At 37.2% G+C, this 24,243-nt stretch overlaps 1 protein-coding gene across 8 annotated transcripts in view; it reads left to right on the top strand.

The window, feature by feature from the left end:
• FBXL17 (F-box and leucine rich repeat protein 17) overlaps positions 1 to 24,243 on the top strand; it is a 478,542-nt gene that overhangs the window by 133,639 nt on the left and 320,660 nt on the right. For all 8 annotated transcript variants that reach the window (XM_019940793.3, XM_019940792.3, XM_019940794.3 and 5 more), the window contains one exon: positions 9,619 to 9,726. In XM_019940793.3, the coding sequence (XP_019796352.1) occupies positions 9,619 to 9,726 (108 nt within the window). The remainder of the gene's footprint in view (positions 1 to 9,618; positions 9,727 to 24,243) is intronic.

Raw genomic sequence — 24,243 nt, 5'->3', positions numbered from 1 at the left:
GCAATCAAATGATCAGATTCTCATTGGACACTAATGGAATTTTAGACTTTTAGAAAATGATTAGTTATGAATCTCAATGCCCTTTGTTGACAAAAGGTCAGTTTTTATAAAATTGTGGTAAATTTTTAATGAGATTTTTAAATACCGTGTTGGATTGTTATCTCTATAAAAGTATACATAGTTCATTTTTCATATTAAGTCGTACATGAACATTTTTGCTGGAATGATAAGGGTGTTATGGCTCTGATTTTTTAAAGAGCCTATTGTTAGAGATATACTGAAATATTTACGGATAAATGTGATGTTTTAGAAGTGGATGGGGCTATTAATGAAATAAGGTTGGCCATGAGTTAGTAACTAGTGAAGCTAGGTGATTGGTAAATGGAGTTTTATGTATTGTTTTTTCTACTTTTTTATATTTTTGAAATTTTTCATAATAAGAGGGTAAAAAATTTTACTGTTTTGTGCTTCTGATTTGCTTAATGGAATAGTTGTATCATGCTAATTAAAAGTCAAAGTTGCATTAGTAAATATGAGTTCTTAAATAATCCTATTTTTCTCATGATATATAAAAGCAATACATATTCTAGCTTGCTACTGAAATGATATCAGGTGTATAATGATATCAAGCATACAATAGCTTAAAATGTTTGAGAAAAATCTTATTTGTAATAATTGAGTATAATTTTTAGTTATATTTTTGTCTTCTTTCTACATATATATAGAAAGTAATAATTCATTGACTACTGCAAATGATTATATTAAAGTAGTGATCACACCTGTAATAAATGTTTTTTCTTATATCTTTATTGGAATATAATTGCTTTACAATCTTGTGTTAGTTTCTGCTGTACAACAAAGTGAATCAGCTATATGTATACATATATCCCCCTATCCCCTCCCTCTTGAGCCTCCCTCCCACCCACCATCCTTATCCTGCCCCTCCAGATTGTCACAAAGCATCGAGCTGATCTCCCTGTGCTATACAGCAGCTTCCCATTAGCTATCCATTTTAAATTTGGTGGTGTATATATGTCAGTGCTACTCTCTCACTTCGTTCCATCTTCCTCTCCCTCCTCCCCTAACCCCACCATATCCTCAAGTCTGTCCTCTATGTCTGCGTCTTTATTGCTGCTCTGCCACTAGGTTCATCAGTACCGTTTTTTTAGATTCCATATATGTGCGTTAGCATACGGTATTTGTTTTTCTCTTTCTGACTTACTTCACTCTGTGTGATAGACTCTAGTTCCATCCACCTCATTACAAATAACTTAATTTTGTTCCTTTTTATGGCTGAGTAATGTTCCATTGTACATATGTGCCACATCTTCTTTATCACACCTGTAATAAATATTTAACATTTACTCTTCTCACTAGATTGTAAGGGCAGTCTGTCTTAATCATTGTATGTAACACAGTACTTGGCACATAGTATTTGCTCAGTAAATATTGTTGTCTGACCATAGTTTAAAAGAAAACTATTTCTGTTTAAATAACATTATTTTAGATTTCTTTTTAAAATTTAATAACGATATGAAAATTTTATGACATAAAGAGCATAGTGAAAAGGTCTTAATGAAATGATTTATAAAGTGAATCTGTACCAAGTGTTTTGTCTCCATATTTAGCTATTTCCTTTGATCTGATCAGTACCAATTTGTTTTGTGTTTTTGTTATACTGTTTCAAAGGAGGGGACTTTCTAGTGCATTAATTGTAAGTGTACACTACACCCTGTGAAAAATAATACAGAAAAACAAAGGAAGGTGAAAATGAAAAAGAATTTTTTCATAGAGTTTGAAGACCCCACTAAAGCAATGGAGAAATTTTGTGTTCCATTTTAAAGCTCCTACAAGTATAATGTATGGTTACTTGGTATCTAAGTAAAATTTCTTCATTTGGGACTTTTATCATCACAGTACTTCACATAGTACTTCTTTGTCTGTCGTTAGACGTGGATGCTTTCTGACTCTGGCACGTGCCTAGGCCTCATTGAGGTACCCCTCTGTGTGGTATGCTTCTGTTCACGTGGGGGCAGGGACCTGCTGCAGCCATAGTCCACTGGCAGCCTCTCTGAGGCCAGAATATCCCTGTAGCTGGTCCTGGGTACACCTGCTGGGTTTTGAAGTACAACTTTCCCTTTATCACCCTTCCGTTAGAGTCTTCAATGAATGGCTCCATCAATTATGTGCCTGCAGTATGCTGGAACTCAAGGAGACCTTACAGTTTTTTAATCCCTATATTACTCATGTTACCAATAAAATAGATTACCTCCCTCCCTCCCTCCCATATCAAGTCATAACCATTCTGCCAGGCTTTCAACCCTCCATAGTCTAGTCATCTCTTCAAACCTGGTTTCAGATCTAGTCAGAAGGTCCTGGGAAACTGAACTAAACTAGACTGGGATGCAGTACACAGGCTAAAATATTCCCAGGGATCTCACTAGTAGTTGCGGCAACTATACTTTTTTTTTTCGCGGTATGTGGTCCTCTCACTGTTGTGGCCTCTTCCGTTGCGGAGCACAGGCTCTGGACGCGCAGGCTCAGCGGCCATGGCTCACGGGCCCAGCCGCTCCACGGCATGTGGGATCTTCCCGGACCGGGGCATGAACCCGTGTCCCCTGCATCGGCAGGCGGACTCTCAACCACTGCGCCACCAGGGAAGCCCCGTGGCAGCTATACTTGTTCATATCCCAACCTGTCTCCTCTCTGCTCTCTGTACCTCATCTTCATACTGCACTAGTACTTGACATGAGGCATCGTGCGTATCGTAGGTACTCAAATGTTTGTTGAACTAAAGGGATTTAAGAGACTGAGCAACTGAGTGAAATAAGCCCTTTACTATAAATGTGCTTTCTTCAGTTTTGAAGGCATTGCTGATTCTAGTCATTGACTACTGGGGTCACTTCTCTTCTGCTTTCCTAAACCAAGAGGGGATACTTAGACAACCAAACTCTACTCCAGCTGACTTCTGCCCAGAATCATACGACTCTTCTAGTCTGATGAATTTTGCTGAACTGGAACACATGGAAATGTTTTTGCCCTTCGGTTATAAAGCTCAGTTAGAACCCAGCCTAAGCAGATTGCTTTATGCTGGCTTTATTTTGCATTCAGAAGGTGAGGGCACCCCATAGGCCCACGGACCACTCTGACTGAAAGACACGAATAAAAGTAATGAGGTTAGCATTCTTCCTGGAAAATTCTTTAGGAAGTAGACTCACTATGTCCTTGATCCCTGTTGCTCTTTGTCCTTAGAAGTGGAAAGAAGGCCTTGAATTGGTCCTAAAGTCCTAAGTGAGATTAGGTAGTCACCCTGCTAATTTCCTCCCATTCGTTTTCCAGTTCACTCCAGAATCAAAGTGCTGCTGTTTCTTTCTTTGAAAGCTGTATATCCCATTCTTAGCCATGGCTTCTTTGTGGCACTTGGAACCAATAAGATCAACAGATCAAATTTTCTTAGCATTAAAAAGGACTTGTTGGGCTTCCCTGGTGGCGCAGTGGTTGAGAGTCCGCCTGCTGATGCAGGGAACACGGGTTCGTGCCCCGGTCCGGGAAGATCCCACATGCCGCAGAGCGGCTGGGCCTGTGAGCCATGGCCGCTGATCCTGCGCGTCCGGAGCCTGTGCTCCGCAATGGGAGAGGCCCGCGTACCACAAAAAAAAAAAAAAAGAAGGACTTGTTTTTCAACATCGAAACAAGGCATTAACATGCATCAAGACAGGACTTCATTCATTCATTCACTCCTTTTCATTTTGGAACCCCTGTTGTGTGCCAGGCCCTGTGCCAAGCACTGAGCTTAGAGCAGTGAATGGGAGATAGGTGGGGAGACCACCACTTAGTGAGCAAGGGTAGGGGGTGGTGGGGTGATGAAAACAGGTGGAAGAGTTAGGGAGGAGTCACATTATGCAGGGCCTGGTAGGTTATAGAGGAGTTGGGATTTTATTCTTGGAGTAATTGGTGCCATTGGAGCATTTTGAATGGCAGACTGACATGATCAGATTCGCACTTAAAAAGATCACTGTGGCTTGATGGGTGGAGAACAGATTTGCGGGCTCAAGAGTGGCAGAAAGAGGTCCAGTGTGCAAGCTATTGAAAATGTCCAGGAGAAGGAGGACATGTCTTGGACCATGGTGGTCTGTGGTATCAGTACAGATGGCAAAGAGATAGCCCCATGTATACCCAGGGTCATCTTCAGTACTAATATTTGGAGGGTCTAGTTAGTTGTGAATGTTAGATTTAGTTATGGGACTGTTTCTGGATTGATTTCATAAGACTCTTTAAGAGAACTTATTAAAAGTATATATTTCTGGGGCTTCCCTGGTGGCGCAGTGGTTGAGAGTCCGCCTGCCGATGCAGGGTACACGGGTTCGTGCCCCGGTCCAGGAAGATCCCACATGCCGCGGAGCGGCTAGGCCCGTGAGCCATGGCCGCTGAGCCTGCACGTCCGGAGCCTGTGCTCCACAATGGGAGAGGCCACAACAGTGAGAGGCCCGTGTACAGAAAAAAAAAAAAAAAAAAAAAAAAAAATATATATATATATATATATATATATATATATTTCTGGGTCCTGAATTAGTAGGTTTGGGGTGAAGTCTAGAGAAAACTTTTTTTTTCTGAGCAGGGTCACAAAATACTTTTATATTATTTAGGACACTCATGTAGGATTACACACAACAATTCTTTGATGCCAGCAGTATAAAAATGTCCAAAGATTGCTCCACCTTTTTAGAGTTAGTACTACAAATTCCTTTCCTCCCCAGATATGCTAGCATCATTTCCAAAAGTTAATCTTTCAGTGCAGATTACAAAACCCTTTTCATTGACTCAGTCTTACTCTGATAAAGATAGATCTCTCCTCCCATGTTCCAAGAAAACTTTGTCTTAAAATAAGAATAAATTGCATCTCTTTATTTAGAATCCTGAAATTTTTGTAAAAGCTTCTCCCAACCTTATTTTCTTATTCTTTAATTTTAATCCTTTTTAGGTGAAAGTGCTTCCCTGGATTATCAGGTTCTACTTACGTGGTTTTATAATTCACTACCGTTAATGCAGTTTCTTCAACACCTCTGAATTAGACTACCCCAGCCCTCTCCTATGCTTTCCTCTTTTGGGAGGGTTCTCAGGATATACAGGACTATCACGGCATTGGCAGCACACCTGGTCTACCCATAGGAGATGAAAAAAGTAATCAAGGGAAGCACTTCTCTTCAGGAAATTCTTTAAAAAGTAGACCTACTGTGCCTTGATCCTTTTCGCTCTACTTCTCTGGGGATAAAGGGAGGGCCTTAAATTTGCTTTTGAGTGAAATTAGCACCATGAAATGAATCACAACCTAGTGTGTATAGGTTAAAGGGCATGGGTTTCAAAATCTAAAAGACCAAAGTTTAAAGCCCCACTTTGCCACCTGCTAGTGATTTGATTTGGGGGAAGTCAATCTCTAATAGGCTTATTTTAGTCACCTGTTAAATGGGGATAATGTTGCCTCTCGAGGCTATTATGAGCATCTCCTGTGATGCATAGAGAGGACTTAGCTTGGCACCCAGTAAGGCCTTAGTAAATATAGCCATTTTATTATCTACTCTCTCTTAAACTCTTTGGCTACTAGTACCCCAAACCTCAACAGAGTGAGCTGTGTCCAGAGACTGAATCCCTAGATTCAACAATTCAAAAAAAAAATTTGTAAACAATAACTCTCCAAGCAAAATTAGTGACCCTGTACTGCTCACCTTCTGTTCTTTCTCTTTCTTCTAGCCCAGAATAGTTTAGTCATGTATGAACACTTCTAACACAGTGGCTATTACATTTGCCCCGTTTTAGAATTTTCTAGGACTATTGTTTCTACCTCCTGGAGAGGTTTCTCTCTTGTAGCCACATTTGATCTCCCAAGAAACCACCCTCAAAGGATTTCTGAGTGCAGCTTTCAAGAGCTTATGAGAACTAACATTTTCCTTTTCCCTCTGCCCCCTGTGTTTCTGGTTTTCATTTGCTTAGGGTTTAGCAACTAGAGAAGGCCCCCTTAAGGTTCACAAATGGAAGCTCTACAGGAATCTTGCTGTGTGTTTATATTATTGAGGCTTTTCATGGTTCTTGTGACTCTGAAGGCACGATAGACATTCCCTATCACCAGGGCTTTTCCACCTTGTAACACTAAATGCACTTGCATGCTTTCCATGCCGCTATAAAAGTATAGGCTGGCTTTTAGAATGCCAGCTTAAGGAGACGGTCTTCTCTACGTCTGTCATGTGAAGAGATGACACTATTGAATCTGAGGTTCATCGTCCTCTTTATCTCCATCACAGCTTTGACTAAAAGATCAAAATCTGCTTTGCAAGCTGATCTCATTCCCCCCTGATTTTCCGATACTACTTTCCAAATCCTGAGCCATATTTCTCTTTGCATACGGATTCTTTTCTTCTGCCTGCTTTTCCCACAGTCTGTAAGTAAGTAAGATCCTTCAAAATCAAACCGTTACAGGTGTCTTTTCAACAAATAGCGCTGGGGCAATTCATATGCAAAAAAAAAAAAAATGAACCTTTCACCTTACTTCACACTATTCACAAAAATCAACTCCAAGAGCACCATAGACCTAAATGTTAGAGCTAAGACCACCATTAAGGAAATGAAAAGACAAGGCACAGAATGGAAGAAAATCTTTGTGAAACAAGAATCTGATAAAGGACTTGTATTCAAGTTATATAAAGAACTCTTACAACTTAAGAAGAAAACAACCCGATTTTGAAAATGTGTAAAAAATTAAGCTTATACTTATCGGTAACATGACTCAGTAATTCCACTCCTAGATATTTACACAAGAGAAATGAAACATAATGTCCATACCAAGACTTGTATGTGAACGATCACAGAAGCATTATTTATCAAAGCTCCAAACTGGAAACAATTAAAATGTTTATCAACTGGTAAACAGATAAACGAAATGTAGTATAGTCCTACAGTGCAATTCTACTCAGCAATAAAATGAGCCAACTATTTTTACATGTAACACCAAGGATGAATCTCAAAAACATTACACTAGTGAAAGAAGCTAGATACAAAAGACTACTTATGATAGAACTCTATATGAAATTTCTAGGAAAGGCAGGTATGGATGTGTAAAGCATGGTTGTCTAGCGGTGGGAGCTGTGATTGAACATACCGGCATAAGGGATAAAGGGAATTTTGGGGGTGGTGCGATGCAAGTGTTCTACAACTGGATCCTGGTGTTGGTTGCACAACTGTTTAAGTTTAAGGCCTTTTATTAAGTCTCCTAAAACACATCTAAGCCTACTAAGAGTGTTTCTGTACTCCAAGGACTTACTCTGGTCTTGTTTGGCTTATAGGACTCTGTTGATGCTGGAGGCTCCTCCGAGCTCTCTTATTCTGATTCCTTGAGCTGAAAGAGAAAGACCCACTAAGCACATGTTAATACCTTTTTTTCTTCTCTCTGAAAGCTCTAACACCTTGGACTTGAGCTTTCTTGTGTCCTTAATCCTTATCTGAATTCCTCTTCCCCCTTTTGAAGATGGACCTAGGAGAGGCCTGATGTTAGAGTGAGATTAGGCAGGGTTATTTGACCAAATGGCCATAGTTATTTAACCTTTGTTCTCTCTCATCTTCCCCGCCCACCCCACTTTTTAATAGAAGTTTGTTTTCACTAAAGCTTCAGGCAGTTTTAGTGCCTTAAATATTCTTTGTTAACATAATGTTTCTAGAAAGCTGAGTGTCAGGAAGGCCCATTTTTAATTTATCAATGGCACCCTTACTCTTAATCTGCTGAAGCATACTTTACTTTTGAGGGCAGAATTAATCTTTTATCAGACGTACCATGGATGCTGTTGGTTTCATTATTTTAGGAAAATGTTCTTGGGTTGTTTCAGAATTAATACTACCCACATACATTTATTTTCCAATATCTATTCAGAATAGATAAGGAAGATACAAAGTAAGAGTCACCCATATTAAATTTAATGCAAAGGAGATGCAAGTCACTGCTGTTTGAAAAACTAACAGTGGTGTTTAACTTGTTGATTTCATCTTGACTGTGAGGAAAGTGAATCTGAAATTAAGCCTATGATAGAGAATATTTGGACCTTCTTTAATAAGCTACAACTTTGTGGAACAGTGAAGAAAATGTTAGCACAATTATAAGAAGATAATTTTATACATGGAAAGTTTTTGGAGGTTGAGGGAGACAAAAAAGGAATTTCAGTCTGCCCTTTGTTTAAAGCAGGGCCATGTAGAAATGCCAAAAGCTGTCAGTGTAACTTCTTTGCAGCTCTGGGGCCTCAAGTTTTCACATCCCTAAGAGTCTCTTAGGGGCTTGTTAAAAATACAGATCCTTGGGCCACACCCCTTTTGGCTCTGAGATTTTACTAAACTCCTCAGGGGATTCTAATATGTATTACATTAGGTAAGGTTCTTCAGAGAATCGTAATTAGTATGAGGGGTGTGTGTGTGTGTGTGTGTGTGTGTGTGTGTGTGTGTGTAAAAGAGATTATTGTAAGGAATTGGCTCATGTCACTATGGAGGCTGAGAAGTCCCCAAATCGGCAATCTGGAGACCAAGGAAAGCTGATGGTGTACTTCTAGTCTGAGTGTGAATGCATAGGAACCAGGAGAGCCGATGATATAAGTTCCAGTCCAAGTTTGAGTCTAAAGGTAGGAAACTGTTGTCTCAACTTGAAGACAAGGCAGAGAGAGAGAAAGAGAGAGAGAGCGAGCAAATTTTCCTTCACTCAACCTTTTTGTTCCATTCAGACCTTCAACGGATTGGATGTGACTAAGGTTGAGTGGTCACCTTGGGGAGAGCAATCTGCTTTACACAGTCTACTGTGTAGATTAACATAAATGTTAATCTCATCCAGAAACACCCTCAGACATACCCAGAATAATGTTTAATCAAACATCTGGGTGCCTCGTGGTGTAGTCAGGGTGACACATAAAATTAACCATCACACCATCCAAATCTGAGGAATCTGAAGCAGTGAGGGGCAAAACCAGATTTCTTGGAAGAAACACTTGTAGGGAGAAACCTTATAAAGAGACCATTGTTGCACTTTAGGAAGCAATTGTACAATTTCAGTTATAAAAGATGTCCAGACTAGGCAAATTCATAGTGACAGAAAGTTGCCAGGGGCTGGAGGCTGGAGTTGGAATAGGGGAGTGACTGCTAACGGGCATGGTGTTTCTTCTTGGGGTAAGGAACATGTTCTGGAATTAGATATTGGTGACGGTTGTACAACTTGTGAATATGCTAAAAACCACTTGAACTGTTCCTTTTGAAGGGGTGAATTTTGTAGTTTGTGAAGTGTATGTCAATAAAATATGTACATATCTACTGAGAGATGCGAAGAAGTGGAGGTAGATAGTGTTGACATCTCTGAGACATTTTCTGTGAAGAAGTAAACAAACATGGGGTGATAGAAAGGGATGTGGGGTTGAGGGAGGATTTAAAAAAAAAAAAACCACAGGACATATTGCAGCATGTCTGTATATGGATTCAAATGATCCATTGGAAAGGGAAATATTAATGATGCAAGGTAAGGCAGAGGGAATTTGCAGTAGCCAAATCCTTAAATTCACTCACTGTAATGCCGCCTTGACTTTCTTCATGTCTCTTCCCTAGGTGACAGATCAATCGGTGAAAGCATTTGCTGAGCACTGTCCTGAACTTCAGTACGTTGGCTTCATGGGTTGTTCAGTTACTTCTAAAGGAGTCATTCATCTAACCAAGGTAGGAACCGTGGCTACATCTCCTTAGTTTTTCCGAGTATCATTCATATCAGTGCCCTAGCAATGTTATACGTACTTGAATGAGGACTACTCAGACCATTATAGACGTGTAAGTAGTGTTTGGTAAAATTAAAATCACTTTAAGGCAACAATACAAAATCTATCCTTTCTGAAATGGTACATTCATTTAAACAAGAAAGTTTTTTGCTTTTTCATTTGCTAATGACTATGAAATATATACATTAAAGAAACTGATATATATGACAAAACATATTGAGATGTTAATTTATTGTGTTAGAAGATATTTTGATGAAAGTGTTCACTGGTCACATATCATTAGATCTTCTGAGCATTTGGCTTTTAAGAAGTGAATATGGTCAGTGCATATGATTAAGCTGAGTATGTAACGTGAAAAGAGAAGCAAATGTATGTCAAAAATTAACTTTATAGTTCAGAGAGTTTACTTGTATACCAAATATATGAAATCTCATATTTTAGCAATAATGAAAATACCAGTTCCTTTGTAATCTCTCCCTTTCAATGTGTCATCTCTGCTGTTTTTCAGGGTTCTAAAATAATTAGAAGCTAATTCTTATATGCATGCTTTAGAAAACTGGTTACTATAAAATTTACTTGTGTATTATCTGAAATTTGTCAGGTCTCTTCAAGCTTACAGCTTAGCGGGATATAATGTTTTTCTTTCTTCCTAGGAAAAGAGCAAATGTTTACGAGTTACCTAGAACAATGGCAATAAGGCCCAGTGGATAGGAGTCTGGGCTCTGTTGTCAGCTCCTGTTTGAATCTTGGCTCTGCCATTTATTACCTAAGTGAGCAAATTATTTTTCAGGGAATTAATTGAAGTAATATATGCAAGATGCTTGCCTCAGTATCGAAACCACAGTAAGTGCTAAGTAAACTTTAGCTACTATTATTAAAATAGGTGCTACAATATCTAAATTGCTGGAAAATCAGAGCAAACTTTGAAAAAAAAATCAAATCACTGTTCTAGTCTAGTGTATCTGAAACAGAGCCTGTGGTTGTTCTGTGTCTTAAATGACTGATCAGCTTTAATTATATTTTGAGGATCAGAACCTAAAGCCAGCAGAGAGGACAGGCACGTTATTCTCTCTTATTGCTCTATCAAAACATCTCAGTGTAACCAAGACCATATGTAACCATAATTTTTTATTCATTTTCTATAACCTTGGCCTGAACATTTTGGTAGATGAGTATTTTTCTCGTCACATCTAATGCTGTTTATGGTGTAGAGTAGAAATGCCTTTGGAGGAACAGCTTGTGCACAACAAGGGTTATAATGACCGTATGTGGGCTTTTTACGATCACTTGAAATTGTACTCATTAAAGACAAAACAAGACTTATTAGCTCAGTAAGTGCTTCCCTGAGCATTTTGAGATGGCCAAAAATTATTGTACACTGGTACTTAAAAGATCAGAATTATTTTCTTTGACAAAATAGTAGTGATAGCAAATGTCAGCTTTGGAAGGCTTAATTTGCTGAGAAGATTATTGTGAAGATTATATACCAGGATTGGTGTTTGGGCCTGTTAGCAGTCAGAATCTACTGGATTCATATCAAAGCTGGTCCACAGCGTTTTAGGAGCATCTTTCTTGCTCAGCACAGTATTTGTTTTGATGAGAAGACTGGTTTGTGGCATAATATTGCTTAGTTTCATGGATTCGGGTAAAGGCAAGATAGGATTTTAAACATGTATAACTTTTGCGAAGCTATTTTGGTTATCTTATCTCTTGAAAACCAAGGGTAGAACTCAAGTTTTAATAAAATAAAAGCTTTTTTGTTAAAATATTTGCATTCTGACAGTATTTTTCTACTAAGACATTATACAAAATATAATTTACATTCACAAAATGTTTGTAAATATATAAGTGTTCCTAGAAAGTTGTGTTACCCTTATTATAATCATGGTATATAGCTCTAAATAATTTATTATCAACATGGTATGTAATTCTTAAATAAATGATTAGGGAGATATGAGATGCAGAGTGTTGAGAGTTACTGGTATAAATACATTTAATTTTATATGATTTAGAAAATCTCTCCAAGTTATTACTTTACTAAGTCTCTGGCTCTAAGTTTGCTACTAGAAGCAGGTGCCTTAGTTTCCTCCTGTGAAGAGATGTGCCTGTATTAGGTGATCTATCTCTAGAGTTTCTTACAGCCAGACAAATCTCTGAATTTGAGTCATTGGCCTGGACGGGACTGTGAGTGGCTGTCACTGAAACTAAGGAATGTCAAGTCTTTAGTAAGTTAGAAGGGAAAATTGGGGATTTGTGACATCTTAGATTGTTAAATCAAGGGCAAGAAGACAGAAGATTGGGAATAAATGGAAGAATATTGATATTCTATTACTGTGGTCTCGTGGACTTAATTTTACTTTGATGCTCTCAGTCTTGGCTGGACTCTATTTATTGGTGACACACCCTTAGTCTTCAGATAGATTCTGCTAATATCAAGCGATATTGAAGTAAGCGGCCTTCCTTCTAAGCTGCTGTGACTATGTAAATGAGAGTCCAGAAGTAGCCAAGACTGAATGCCCACAGGTGGAGAAGATAAAGTCAGCTTTACCAGAGTGGGTTTGGAAGCAATGATAAGAACTTTTGAGGTCTCTAACAGTTGAGAATGTTAATGACTTGTATCCGGCAGAATTGAGCTTCCTCCAACACAGGTGTGTTCTTTTCACTGCCATGTACCTATTTATAAATGTAAAATATTTCTATCTTGTACTTTTGCTCTCCTTCCCACTTTTCAAAAACAAGTTCAGCAAATGCAAATGTATAGTTAACCCCTAGTGACTAGACTGTAGTGCCTAAGTATCATTTGCCACATTAAGGACTAATAGGAACATGTCAAAGGACCCAAAAGCCAACATGAAGTGCCTCTCACTGGCCTAAGCTGGGATACGTTGAACATCAAAAAGGAAAATGGCTGAAATGGATTAAAACAAATGTATAAAAGTCATGAGTTTACAATGATCTATAAAAAAAACAAAACAGAACTGGATTTCTTCTTCCAGTTAAGATGGAGTAGTGGGGACCAGATTTACTCTCTTCCCTGAAACAACCTAGAAAAACTGACAAAATGTATGAAACAATGGTCTTCAAGACACTGGATATCAGACAACCAAGGACAGTGATCCCTGAGATCTAAGAAACAAACAAGAGAAGCCCTATGCTTGCCTTCGTCTAATATGTTGGAAGAGTTTCCAGCTTGTAGCACAGAGAGGGATAACCCAGGCAAAACTCAGCAGACTGTCTGAGTTGAGACAGAACCAAAAGTCCAGGGAGACCAGGATAGCCAGAATTCAGAGGACAGAGTACCAGAGTGGAGAGAACTTGCATAGAAAACCCCAGAGATTGGAGTATGCTCTCCCTTCCTTGCTCATCCAATCCTAAATAACCCATGAGTAAAGAAGAAATCAAAAGAGAAATTAGAAAGTATTTTGAACTGAATGAGGATGAAAACACAACACATCAGATTTAGTGTGATGCTACTAAAGTATTTACTTTAAATACCACCAAACACCTGTATAAAAAAAAAGGTCTCTAATCAACGACCTTAGCTTCTGCCTTATGAAACTTGAAAAAAGAAAAGCAAATTAAACTCAAAGTAAGCAGAGGAAAGGAAATTATAAAGATCAAAGTGGATATCGATGAAATGGAAAACAAAAAAAAGAGAAAATTAATGAAATTAAAGGTTGGTTCTTTGATAAACTCGATAAATCTCTATTGAGACTACTTAAAAGAGAGAGAGAGAGAAATTGCCAGTACCATGACTCAGAGGAGTAACATAGCTACAGATTCTCCAGATATTAAAAGGATAACAAGCGAATATTATGGACATCTTTATGCCTCTAAATTCAACAAGTTAGATGAAATGGAAAATTTATTTGAAAGATGCAAACTTCCAAAGCTCACTGAAGAAGAAATAGATTACTTGAATCTCTATATCTCTTAAAGAAATTACGTCTGTTGTTAAAAACCTTCCCTCCAATCATACTCTGTGCCTAGATTGCTTCATTGGTGAATTCTACCAAATATCTGATATATTTTAAAAACTTTATCAGTAAGAGATACATACTTGAGTATTCACTAGTGAAATGACACAATGTTAGGGATTTGCATTAAAATATTACAAAGGGATAAAAAGAAAAAAAAGTGGATAGGCCACTAAAGGAGACAAAAATGGCAAAATATAGATAATTGAGCTGGGCTATAGGACATGGCGGTTCATTATATTATTCTCAATACTTATATTTGAAAATTTCCATAATAATAAAAAAGCTTTTAAGGGGTTAAAAATGTTGCTATTAATATAACATGATGAAATCATACTATTCAATAGCATGCTTTTTGAGAATGCATAATACCATGGAAGATGCTCAGGATAATAATTAATAATCATATACATTAATATATAATATTAATTTAAAATCAGTTGGACAGATAAGCCAATGGAATCTGAAATGTCAAAGTGACACATTATTTTTACGTATAGTTGGAGTGCAAACCTCAGAAATGCTGTGGGTTCATGAGTTTAATGCCACAGATCCATTGTGAATTGACTTAGATCAGTTCAAATGATTTCTACCAGTAGTCAGGAAGATGCTATTTTATATGACTATTAAGGATGATGATGAAGAATTTTTGACAAAATGTTCATTTTCATTATATGCTATATAAAAATTTATATTTGTCATAACTTAAGATTGTTGATAAATTTAAAAGTTGTGTTTATTAATTAATGATATAATTCTGATGATATCTTAATTAATGATATTAATTCTGGTGATACCTTAGATCTTATTGTTGCTTATATACATGAACTGAATTCTTAGGATGTGTCAGATATGGGTATGTTTGTTTTTGTTTTTAAATAGAGGTTTTTTTTTTTTGAAGGTAACAGCTAAAAAAATGCCCAAAGTTCAGATATTTTCTTGGACCATATCATATTAAAGAACTTTTTTAAAAACACATATTTTAAAAGTGCTTATGGCTGAAAATATGAAATATTTTCTAAAGAAAAACAAAATTGATTTTTTTCAGTCAATTTAACATAAGTAAGTGAAAGAATGTTCATTCATGCAGCTAACTCAATTTTCATCTTCGTTTTCATGTTTATTCAGAGACTAGAAATGAAAGATGAACTTTCTTGTCTTTCAAATTTCCAAACAACAGATCAGTTTAGAATGTCTTATTCTAAAGGCAGAACATATTATTTTGCTACTTTAGGGTTGTTTTAGCTGTTAAGTTGTAGATTATCATTTCATTTGTTTCTGATTAATTATAGGTACTTGAGTGATATTTTAAGATGTGGCAAGTGTGTGTTCTTAAGTTCATTCAGCTCTGAAATATTCCCTAGTGGGTATGACCAGTGAGGACTCTGAAGAGGTATTTGTAGGATGACTGTGCATTTGGTTCTTTTTAGCTTTCCGGGAGTTAAGAGTTGAGCCAAAAATCAAGTGTTGAGAATTTAGGTGCTGATTCTCTAGGCCTGGTGTGATCCATTAATAGATTTTTTCTTTGAAGTTCACAACGGAGAGCAAACTGCTTACTGCTGTCATCAAAGCTAATAGGATGACTGCTATTGTATGACCTAGGGCAAATCACCTAATCTCTTAGCCTCAGTTTTCTCATCTGTAAAATGAGGATAATAATAACATCTATCTATCTCCCGGGTTTTAGAGGAAGAGTGCTTGGCACATACTAAAGCAGCATTTGAAAAATAGTATATATAAATAAATTAATTAATTAGAAAAATATTCGTCATTATGTATAAAAGCTTCTTATAACTCTTTAGTCCTAATCCATTCATATTCTTTTATTAAAATAAAAATGAAAAATAATTTTCATGAAAATAAATCTTAGTTAAAAATTTTATGACCCTTCTTTCTACCTGAGTGCCAAGGCTGAATGTTAAGATTAAAAACTGTTTGTCTGCTCTTCATGGTTTTGTTTTGTTTTTTCCCCTTTAATACACTGAACAACTAAAATAATATTTTAAATAAAATCATTAAAAAAATTCCTACCATAGCAACATGCTGAATCAGAGGAATACACTTTTGTACCTTATTTTTTCATTTTTTTTATAGAAATATAGTGGATTTACATTGTTGCATTAATTTCTGCTGAACAGCAAAGTGATTCAGTTTTACGTATATATACATTCTTTTTTGTAAATATTCGTTTCCATTATGGTTTATCACAATATTGAATATAGTTCTGTGTGCTATACAGTAGGACCTTGTTGTTGATCCATTCTATGTATAATTAGTTTGCATCTGCTAACCCCAAACTCCCAATCCTTCCCTTCCCCACCCCACCTCCCCCTTGGCAACCACAAGTCTCTTCTCTATGTCTGTGATTCTGTTTCTGTTTCATAGAAGTTCATTTGTGTTATATTTTAGATTCCATCTATAAGTGATATCATATGGTATTTATCCTTCTCTTTCTGACTTACTTAGTATGATAATCTCTATGTCCATCCATGTTGCTGCAAATGGCATTATTTCATTCTTTTTTATGGCTGAGTAATATTCCATTGTATCTATATACCACGTCTTCTTTATCCATTCATCTGTTGTTGGACATTTAGGTTGTTTCCAAGTCTTGGCTATTGTGAATAGTGCTGCTATGAACATAGGGATGCATGTATCTTTTTGAATTACATTTTTGTCCAGATATATGCCCAAGAGTGGGATTGCTGGATCATATGGCACCTCTACTTTTAGTTTGTTAAGGAACCTCTATACTGTTCTCCATAGTGGTTGTACTAATTTACATTCCCACCAACAGTGTAGGAGGGTCCCCTTTTCTCCACACTCTCTCCAACATTTGTTCTTTGTAGACTTCTTAACGATGGCCATTCTGACCAGTGTGAGGTATGTTGTACCTTATTGTTATTGCACAAATTAGTGACTTTGATTTTTATTTTTCTAAATTAGTATAGGCAGTGACTACGTAAGCTGTGGCAGTTTATCACATTTTCTTTCATTCTGTTAAGTCAGTAGTATCTATTCAGCGAGGCTACTCTTTTTATATTTTACAACTCTATTACTCCTACTCTGGTTGTAATGTATATTTGTGCTACATTTTCATTTCCGCAACTATAGCAGCAAGATGTATCAATGTGACACTAGTAAAATAAATGAATTCATCTTTCAAATGACTCAGTTTGTGAAAGTCCTAACAAAGTAAAATGAACAAATGAATTTCTTTGTTGCATCTATCCTTTGATAAAATGGTTGCTTCAGGCTCTACTATAAATATATAAATACAAAATGAGGAAAGCTGGCTATCTTTTTTGAAAGGGCTTTTTCTGGATCTTGGCTTTATACTTTAAATATTATTTTACTTTGCTTATGTTATCCTCAGTTCACTCCTTGAATTTTTATCACACACTTGTTCGTAAATTATGGTTTTCGTTGCCAGTATTCTTGTAGAAAAGGATTTCAACTTTATTTATCTGGTCTCTAACACATGAGGTCAGTCTTTATCCAAGAAAGATATTAGGAGACACTGCTTTCAAGCTCTTTTTGGCTTTCAGATTCATTCACACTGTGTTGTAACAGAAATTTTATTTAAGGATCAGTGTGAATCTGCTTCATTCAATCTTGTGGTTTATACATAAATGCATAGTTATATCAGGCACGGATGGGGTCACATCTCTAAATTGACAGAATAGACTACCTGAATTAGAGAAACCAGATCTGGGGCTTAATGAGAATACATTATAATGAAACTTAATGAGGAGATATACTACTGAGGGAAAGAAAGTAAGCAGATCTCATTTATTAATTAATTTTTTTATTGAAATAAAGTTAATTTACAATGTGTTAGTTTCAGGTGTACAGCAAAGTGATTCAGTTATCATTTATTAATTTAAAATAAACATTTACTGAGAATTACAGAGTTAGAGTCCAATTAATTTGAAAACATATTCAACTAATTAAAACATTGACAGTTATATTCACTTAATAGTTTTGAACATTTATAAAATATTTAACGGTGTTTTATTATCAACTAATTCAACTGTCTTATTTAAACACTATTTTCACTGCCCCTGGGCAGGTCCTGTTAGCCACAGGGAAATGCTTGCATATGTACATATTATATATTCATTTATACACAAACACAGTACATGCCCACACTGTGCCAATCATTAACCATAGAGAATCCAAATTATCAGATTTTTCTTTACAATTTTGTTTAACATTGTGCAGTGTTTATAACGATGGCCTAAGGGGCTCCTGAATACTGAGGGGAAGAAAACTTATGTTGCATCTTTATTGGAGTCACATTCTTTGAAAACAGGGAATTCATTTCCATGGTAACTCTCTATTAGTCAAAAGTTATCTGTGTAACAGCAGAGGTGAGTTCTAAAATTTTATCTTGGAACCTCAGTATTTAACCAGAATTTGGGTCTACGTAATATTACTCATTATTTTCCATAATAATTTTTGGAATAGAGTTTGGTTGTGAGCTCCCTCTTCTCCTGGCACACTGGCCCAATAATAGAGTCCCATAGCGTCTACTGACTAAAGGCAGTTGAGCTCTTCGTATGTTTGCTCTCCAGCCCAGAGGTATCACAGGTATTTACACAAAAGCTGTTGATCACAGTGTACTTACAAAACCATCAGGAACATAGCTGCTTCCCCTACAGTAGACTTCCTTTCAATTGATTGTATCCCAGTGGGATGATTGGCCATCAACATTTTTTTCCAAGAAAAAAGGTGCGTACTGGAACTTTCTCTGTTATATTCATTAGTGGAAATGCTTGGTTATTATGTTTGATCAGAGGTACTTTTCAACATGCAATTGGCTATCAATTTTCTATCTTTAAAAATGAAGCAATACCCCTGTGCCTGAGAAAGCAGAAAGCAGCTCAGGATACTTTTACAGCTTTCATCTAGCTCAAAGGAGAAGAAGTTTATTAGCACCCTGGGTTTCTCAGACAAGGTGTGAGGAATGCTCTGGCAGTTCTTCCTTTTTCTGGGTTGTGATAATGAACTCTCATTAGATTGACTACTTCTTTTCATTTTGGAATCTGGCTCCCCCTTCCCCTTTCTTTCCTTTTGCTTTGTGCTGGTCCTAGGTCTGTTTGCCCTCACATCCTTTCTTCTCTCTAAGCATGCTCTTATATATCATAGGAGGCTTCCCCCTGCAGGCTGCGTTTAGTGGGAGGCAGGAAGGCAAAGGGAGGGAGGCAGTCTGGTATTTCTCAACCTCCCTGTCTGTCTCAGGTAACATTTCTGGCAACAGCTTCATCTCCGTGGTTCCAGCCCTGGACAGACCTCCTGCAGCTCCAGCTTGTATTGGAAGACCAGGCCTGTGGCCATGAACACTGAGTCTTCTTTCTGTCTCCCTAGCCTTAGGGTGTTTGTGGCCTCCTGCTGCTGCTAAATCTGTGGCTTACATTAGTCTCTCCAGTTTGTCTTCTCACCTTCTACTTCATCAGAATAACCACTTTCCTTAATGAAATTCCCTTTGTGTCATTTAATAAATGCTTATGGTGGTTTCTGTTTTCCTGGTTAGATCCTAATACATATTCCTTTTTGTGTCATTCAGGGTTTCTTATGTGAGACCACATCTAAGAGAATAGAACTGATATTTATTTCCCCTTAGAAAGTCTTGTAACAATGGGGATCAAACACAAAGCAGAGAGTTGCACATACTATAACATTTCAATTAGACTTCACCATTCCTTAGACACTCTCTAGCCATACTTTGGTCTTGGATCTAGAAAAGCTATAACTAGAGAGGTAGAGGAAGCTAGCTATGTGGTAATTAGGAATAATGAAGCTACAAGGCTGTGGTGATTCCCAAGAATAGGATAGAGGGCTAGGTGCTTAATTATAAAAGAATAGGGTTTTTTTTGTTTTAGTTTTTTTTGGTGGTACGCGGGCCTCTCACTGTTGTGGCCTCTCCTGTTTTGCGGAGCACAGGCTCCGGACGCGCAGGCTCAGCGGCTATGGCTCATGGGCCCAGCTGCTCTGCAGCATGTGGGATCTTCCCGGACCGGGGCATGAACCCGTGTCCCCTGCATCAGCAGGCGGACATTCAACCACTGCGCCACCAGGGAAGCCCAAAGAATAGGTTTTATACATGACCCTAGAAAGAGTAAAATTTAAATGTTTCTCAGTGCTGTAATGTATAATGTCAATTCACAGAGGCAAATGTAAAGAAAAATATTTGACTAAATAAGTTAATTGCCGTGAACTAGTTATTTGAGTTATCGATTATTAGTTACCAGTTAATTTAAGTTATATCTTGGATGGTTTTGACTGAGAAGTAAAAAGTAACATGCTGGGCTTCCCTGGTGGTGCAGTGGTTGAGAGTCTGCCTGCCGATGCAGGGGACACGGGTTCGTGCCCCGGTCCGGGAATATCCCACATGCTGCGCAGCGGCTGGGCCTGTGAGCCATGGCAGCTGAGCCTGTGCGTCGGGAGCCTGTGCTCCGCAACAAGTAACATACTATCATGTCAGTACATCTGTTTATTTTTTAATTTTCAAAAATCTTGGTCATGCTTTTTGTTGATGTGAGAAGGTATAAGTGACCCCAAAGTACATAATATTAAAGTAAATCATAAATTTTGATATTTAAAGTTAGCTATATACTAGATATTGTTATTTAAATTTTCATTTCAATTAGTTGAAGCTTTTCAACTCATAGATGGAAGAAACTGGTTGAGAGAACAGAATTAGTTCTTTGTATCAGAAAGTAGTGCTTTAATATATAAATCAAAGTTATATAATTTTTACACTTCATTTTTGAAAAATTTGCATTTTTTAATAATAATGTAGTTTCATGTTCTATGTTACTTAAAATCAAGGAAAACTTCATAAAGACCTTCTTTCTGAGTGCTATTTCGTATTGGTATCTGATATACTGCCTATAGCATAGTCATTAACCTAGAATTTTAGATCATTTACTTCCATCTCTTAACATTGAGTATGATTTGTCAATTCCAAATTTAAATACATTGTAAACCAAATGCTGTTGCTTCTTGGAACTGCTTTTGTAGGACAAAGGTAAAACTAAGTAAAACAAATGGGACCTGATTCAGTGTTTTGTAGAGTTCCTGATTTGGATTTTGAGTATGCATCCTTACATGCTCTTTAAAAAGTTTGAGTTTTCTAAGATTTTTCTCACCTGGAAAGTGTTCATTCTTTTATCATTATAGGTGATTGTTGCACTTACGTAGTATCAAGTATAATGCCAGAAATGAAGATTGTGGAAGAAATAGTATTTTTTCCAAACGTGCATCCTGATTTTTTTCTTTCTCGCTAGTAAGGGTGATCTGATTGATTCATTTTTAGATTGTTAGTATCAGACTTATTAATATTTAGATTAATAATATCAATGAATTGTTAATTCATTTTAGATTGTTAATAAAAATATTAGATTGTTAATACCAACTAGAAGGGGTATTTGAGGCTTTATTTGGGGACTTCAGGAGGGAGGGTAGGGGGGCAGAGTTACATATACATTTTGGAATGTTTCTTCTCATAAAAATGGCTTGGAGATTGAGAGAAGAGAAAGCTAATGGATGCCTAGGTTAGCTGTTTTCTTCCTGAATGACTCAGGGCGCTCCAGACCTATGGGGTAAGCCTCAGAGAGAAGCTGCAGGTACCTACTGAAGGGGCCTCATGCTGTTCCTCTGTGAACAGTACCTGGTCACAGATTAGCAAAACTAATGTCTGAAATTAAGTTTTGGGCCTCTTTCACTCTGAACTTTGACTTTAGTCTAAGGCTCAGAAATGAGAGTGTAAGCCCAAGAGATTTTCCATGTGAAGGTGAATATTCTAAACCAGAAAGAAAGAAATAAAAGGCACTTCATTTTAGAGAGTAGGTATATCATTTCTGTAACATTTTTTGAATGCCGGAAAATGACAATATATGCCAGAGTATTTTTAATTAAAAATCATTAATGTCGTTTCTTTGTTTTTCAGTTTCATACATTTAGAAATAAAGAATGGAATAATTTGGCTGTTTGACTTTAATAGTATAATATTAAGAGGTCAATGTACAGGTCACTTGGCTTAGATATGATAAGCTTTTGTCTTGGGCTAATGGCATTTCAGTTATTTTACTATTTTTAAAAATAAGGTCGTAAAACTTTTTTTTGGAATATATTTCCAAAACTTTTGACACATTGAAGTGTGATAAGTGGATTCAGGTGACTGAAATGAGTTCAAAATTCCATGAATTGTCTTTTTTAAAAAAACAGATCTGTGAACTTGGTATGAGGAAATGAAAGAGAAGTATACAACCAGTCCAATTAGACAAAGTAATCTTTCCTTGCATGCTTCACATTTGACTTAATTTATCCTTAATTTATTTAAGCTTTGATTTTTTTCTTACTTAAGTCAAACAGTATGAATGTTTTATTTTTTAACTGAGGAGAAATTCTTTTTCTTAGCTCCTGCTAGGTAAAAAAGTGACAGGGCTGCTTAGTGCTGCTAACTTTAAGTGCTGTTTGTAGTCTGTTATGAGCTCTAGAAATCTTCTATGGAGAAAAGAAAGGGATTTGGTAGAAAGAAGTCCTAGAAAAAAGTCAATTAGAGACTGTGCTGCCTGCCAGAGTGGAAGAGGAGGAGCGGAGCATCCATTCTGATTTGTTGCACAAAGAAAACAGGAAGCCAGTTAACAAATATGCACATTTCTGCAGCAGAAGACAGTGATTAAAATTTTTGGTGGCTTCCCTGGTGGCGCAGTGGCTGAGAATCTGCCTGCTAATGCAGGGGACACGGGTTCGCGTCCTGGTCTGGGAGGATCCCACATGCCGCGTAGCGGCTGGGCCCGTGAGCCACAACTACTGAGCCTGCGCGTCTGGAGCCTCTGCTCCGCAACAAGAGAGGCCGCGATAGTGAGAGGCCCACGCACCGCGATGAAGAGTGGCCCCTGCTCGCCGCAACTAGAGAAAGCCCTCGCACAGAAACGAAGACCCAACACAGCAAAAATAAGTTAATAAACTCCTACCCCCAACATCTAAAAAAAAAAAAAAAAATTTTTTGGTGAACTACTCAAAATTCCTGCCACTCACATCAAAACTGTGAAAACTTAAAGACTGTTTAAATGTTCTTCATTTTAAGAACGAACATGAAAATGAAGAACTGATTATGCTTCTTGTTCTAAAATGATCTTTAATTGCGTAGAGTGAGAATGTTGTTTTTTATTATTTAATGCTTATGTATTACTGAGGTTTATGTTCAAATATATCACTTTTAGAAACATGTAGCTCCAGAGCTGCAGATCCTGCGTTCGATATAGTTAAAAGAACGGAGACCTGGTTTACGGAAACCTAGGTACATGAAATTATTTTTAATGTTTTGTTCTTAATTTCAAATTTACTCATTCAGCAATCAGCATTTAATTATTCCGTATGATGCACCTAGTACTGTGTGAAGCACTGGTGACACAAAAGTGAATAAGACATGGTCAAAGACCTGCATTAGCTTGCCTTAGACCCTAGTGGGAGAAACATACACTTAATTAGACTAAATTATAAAGCAGTGTTTAAGGCCGTGGTGGGAGAATGAGCAACATCAGTGGGTGTACAGAGGGCAGAGTCTCTTAATCTGACGGTGGGCATCCTGGGAGGTTTTACAGAGGATGTGTGCTGGAGGTGTGAAGGCTGAATTATGCTTTGACAGGAAGTGAAGCCAGCCTTGTAACTGCTCCAGGTGGCTTGGGACAATATTGCTGCTAATGCTTTTTTTTTAGAATCATGCTAGTCCACTGTGTATTATTTTTTATTACTCTGGGTATGTATGCCCACAAAATAGTTTAATCAATTAATTAATAATTTTTTTTACTCACTATAAATTGAAAGGCCAGTATGATTGTACCTAGCTAACCTAATGAATTTAGCACATTTATATATAATTAATACTTTTATATATTAAATTTAGAAGTGTAAGTGCTACCTGTGTGCTGATGAGGCCCACATTTATTTGACTCTCCTTGGATATCTAACAGGCATCTCAGATATAGTATATTCAAAACCAAAGTCTCTCCCTACCTGTCCCCAAAGCATCTTAGTTAATTGCAGTAATACCTTCCAGTTGCTCAAACCAGAAACCTTGGAATTATCCCTGATTCTTAGTTTTCTCTTGTGCTCCATAACTAATTTGTCAGAAAATTCTGTTGATTCTAATTTCAAATATATCCAGAATCTGATCACTTTATACTACCTCCAGCTGCTGTCACTGTGGCCCAGGTCACTGATGTTGCTTGACTAGATTAATTCATTACAGCTTCTCTGCTTCTACCATTGCTTCTAGTCTAGCTAGACTCACACAGAAGCTAGAATAATCATTTAAAAATGTAGCTTAGAGCCTGTCACATACCTGCTTAAAACCCACCAAATTCCCAGATTCCTTAGAGCAGAAGCTAAAATCCTTACTTTGGCCTACAAGGCCTCACCCAGTCTTCCCTTCTTTGCTCCCCTCTTTGGCCATGTCTGTAATTAGTTTTCCT

This window comes from Tursiops truncatus, chromosome 3 (genome assembly GCF_011762595.2).
Source record: "Tursiops truncatus isolate mTurTru1 chromosome 3, mTurTru1.mat.Y, whole genome shotgun sequence".
Classification (NCBI taxonomy): domain Eukaryota; kingdom Metazoa; phylum Chordata; class Mammalia; order Artiodactyla; family Delphinidae; genus Tursiops; species Tursiops truncatus.
The sequence above is the reverse complement of the archived record's forward strand: the minus strand, read 5'-3'. Positions and strand labels throughout refer to the sequence as shown.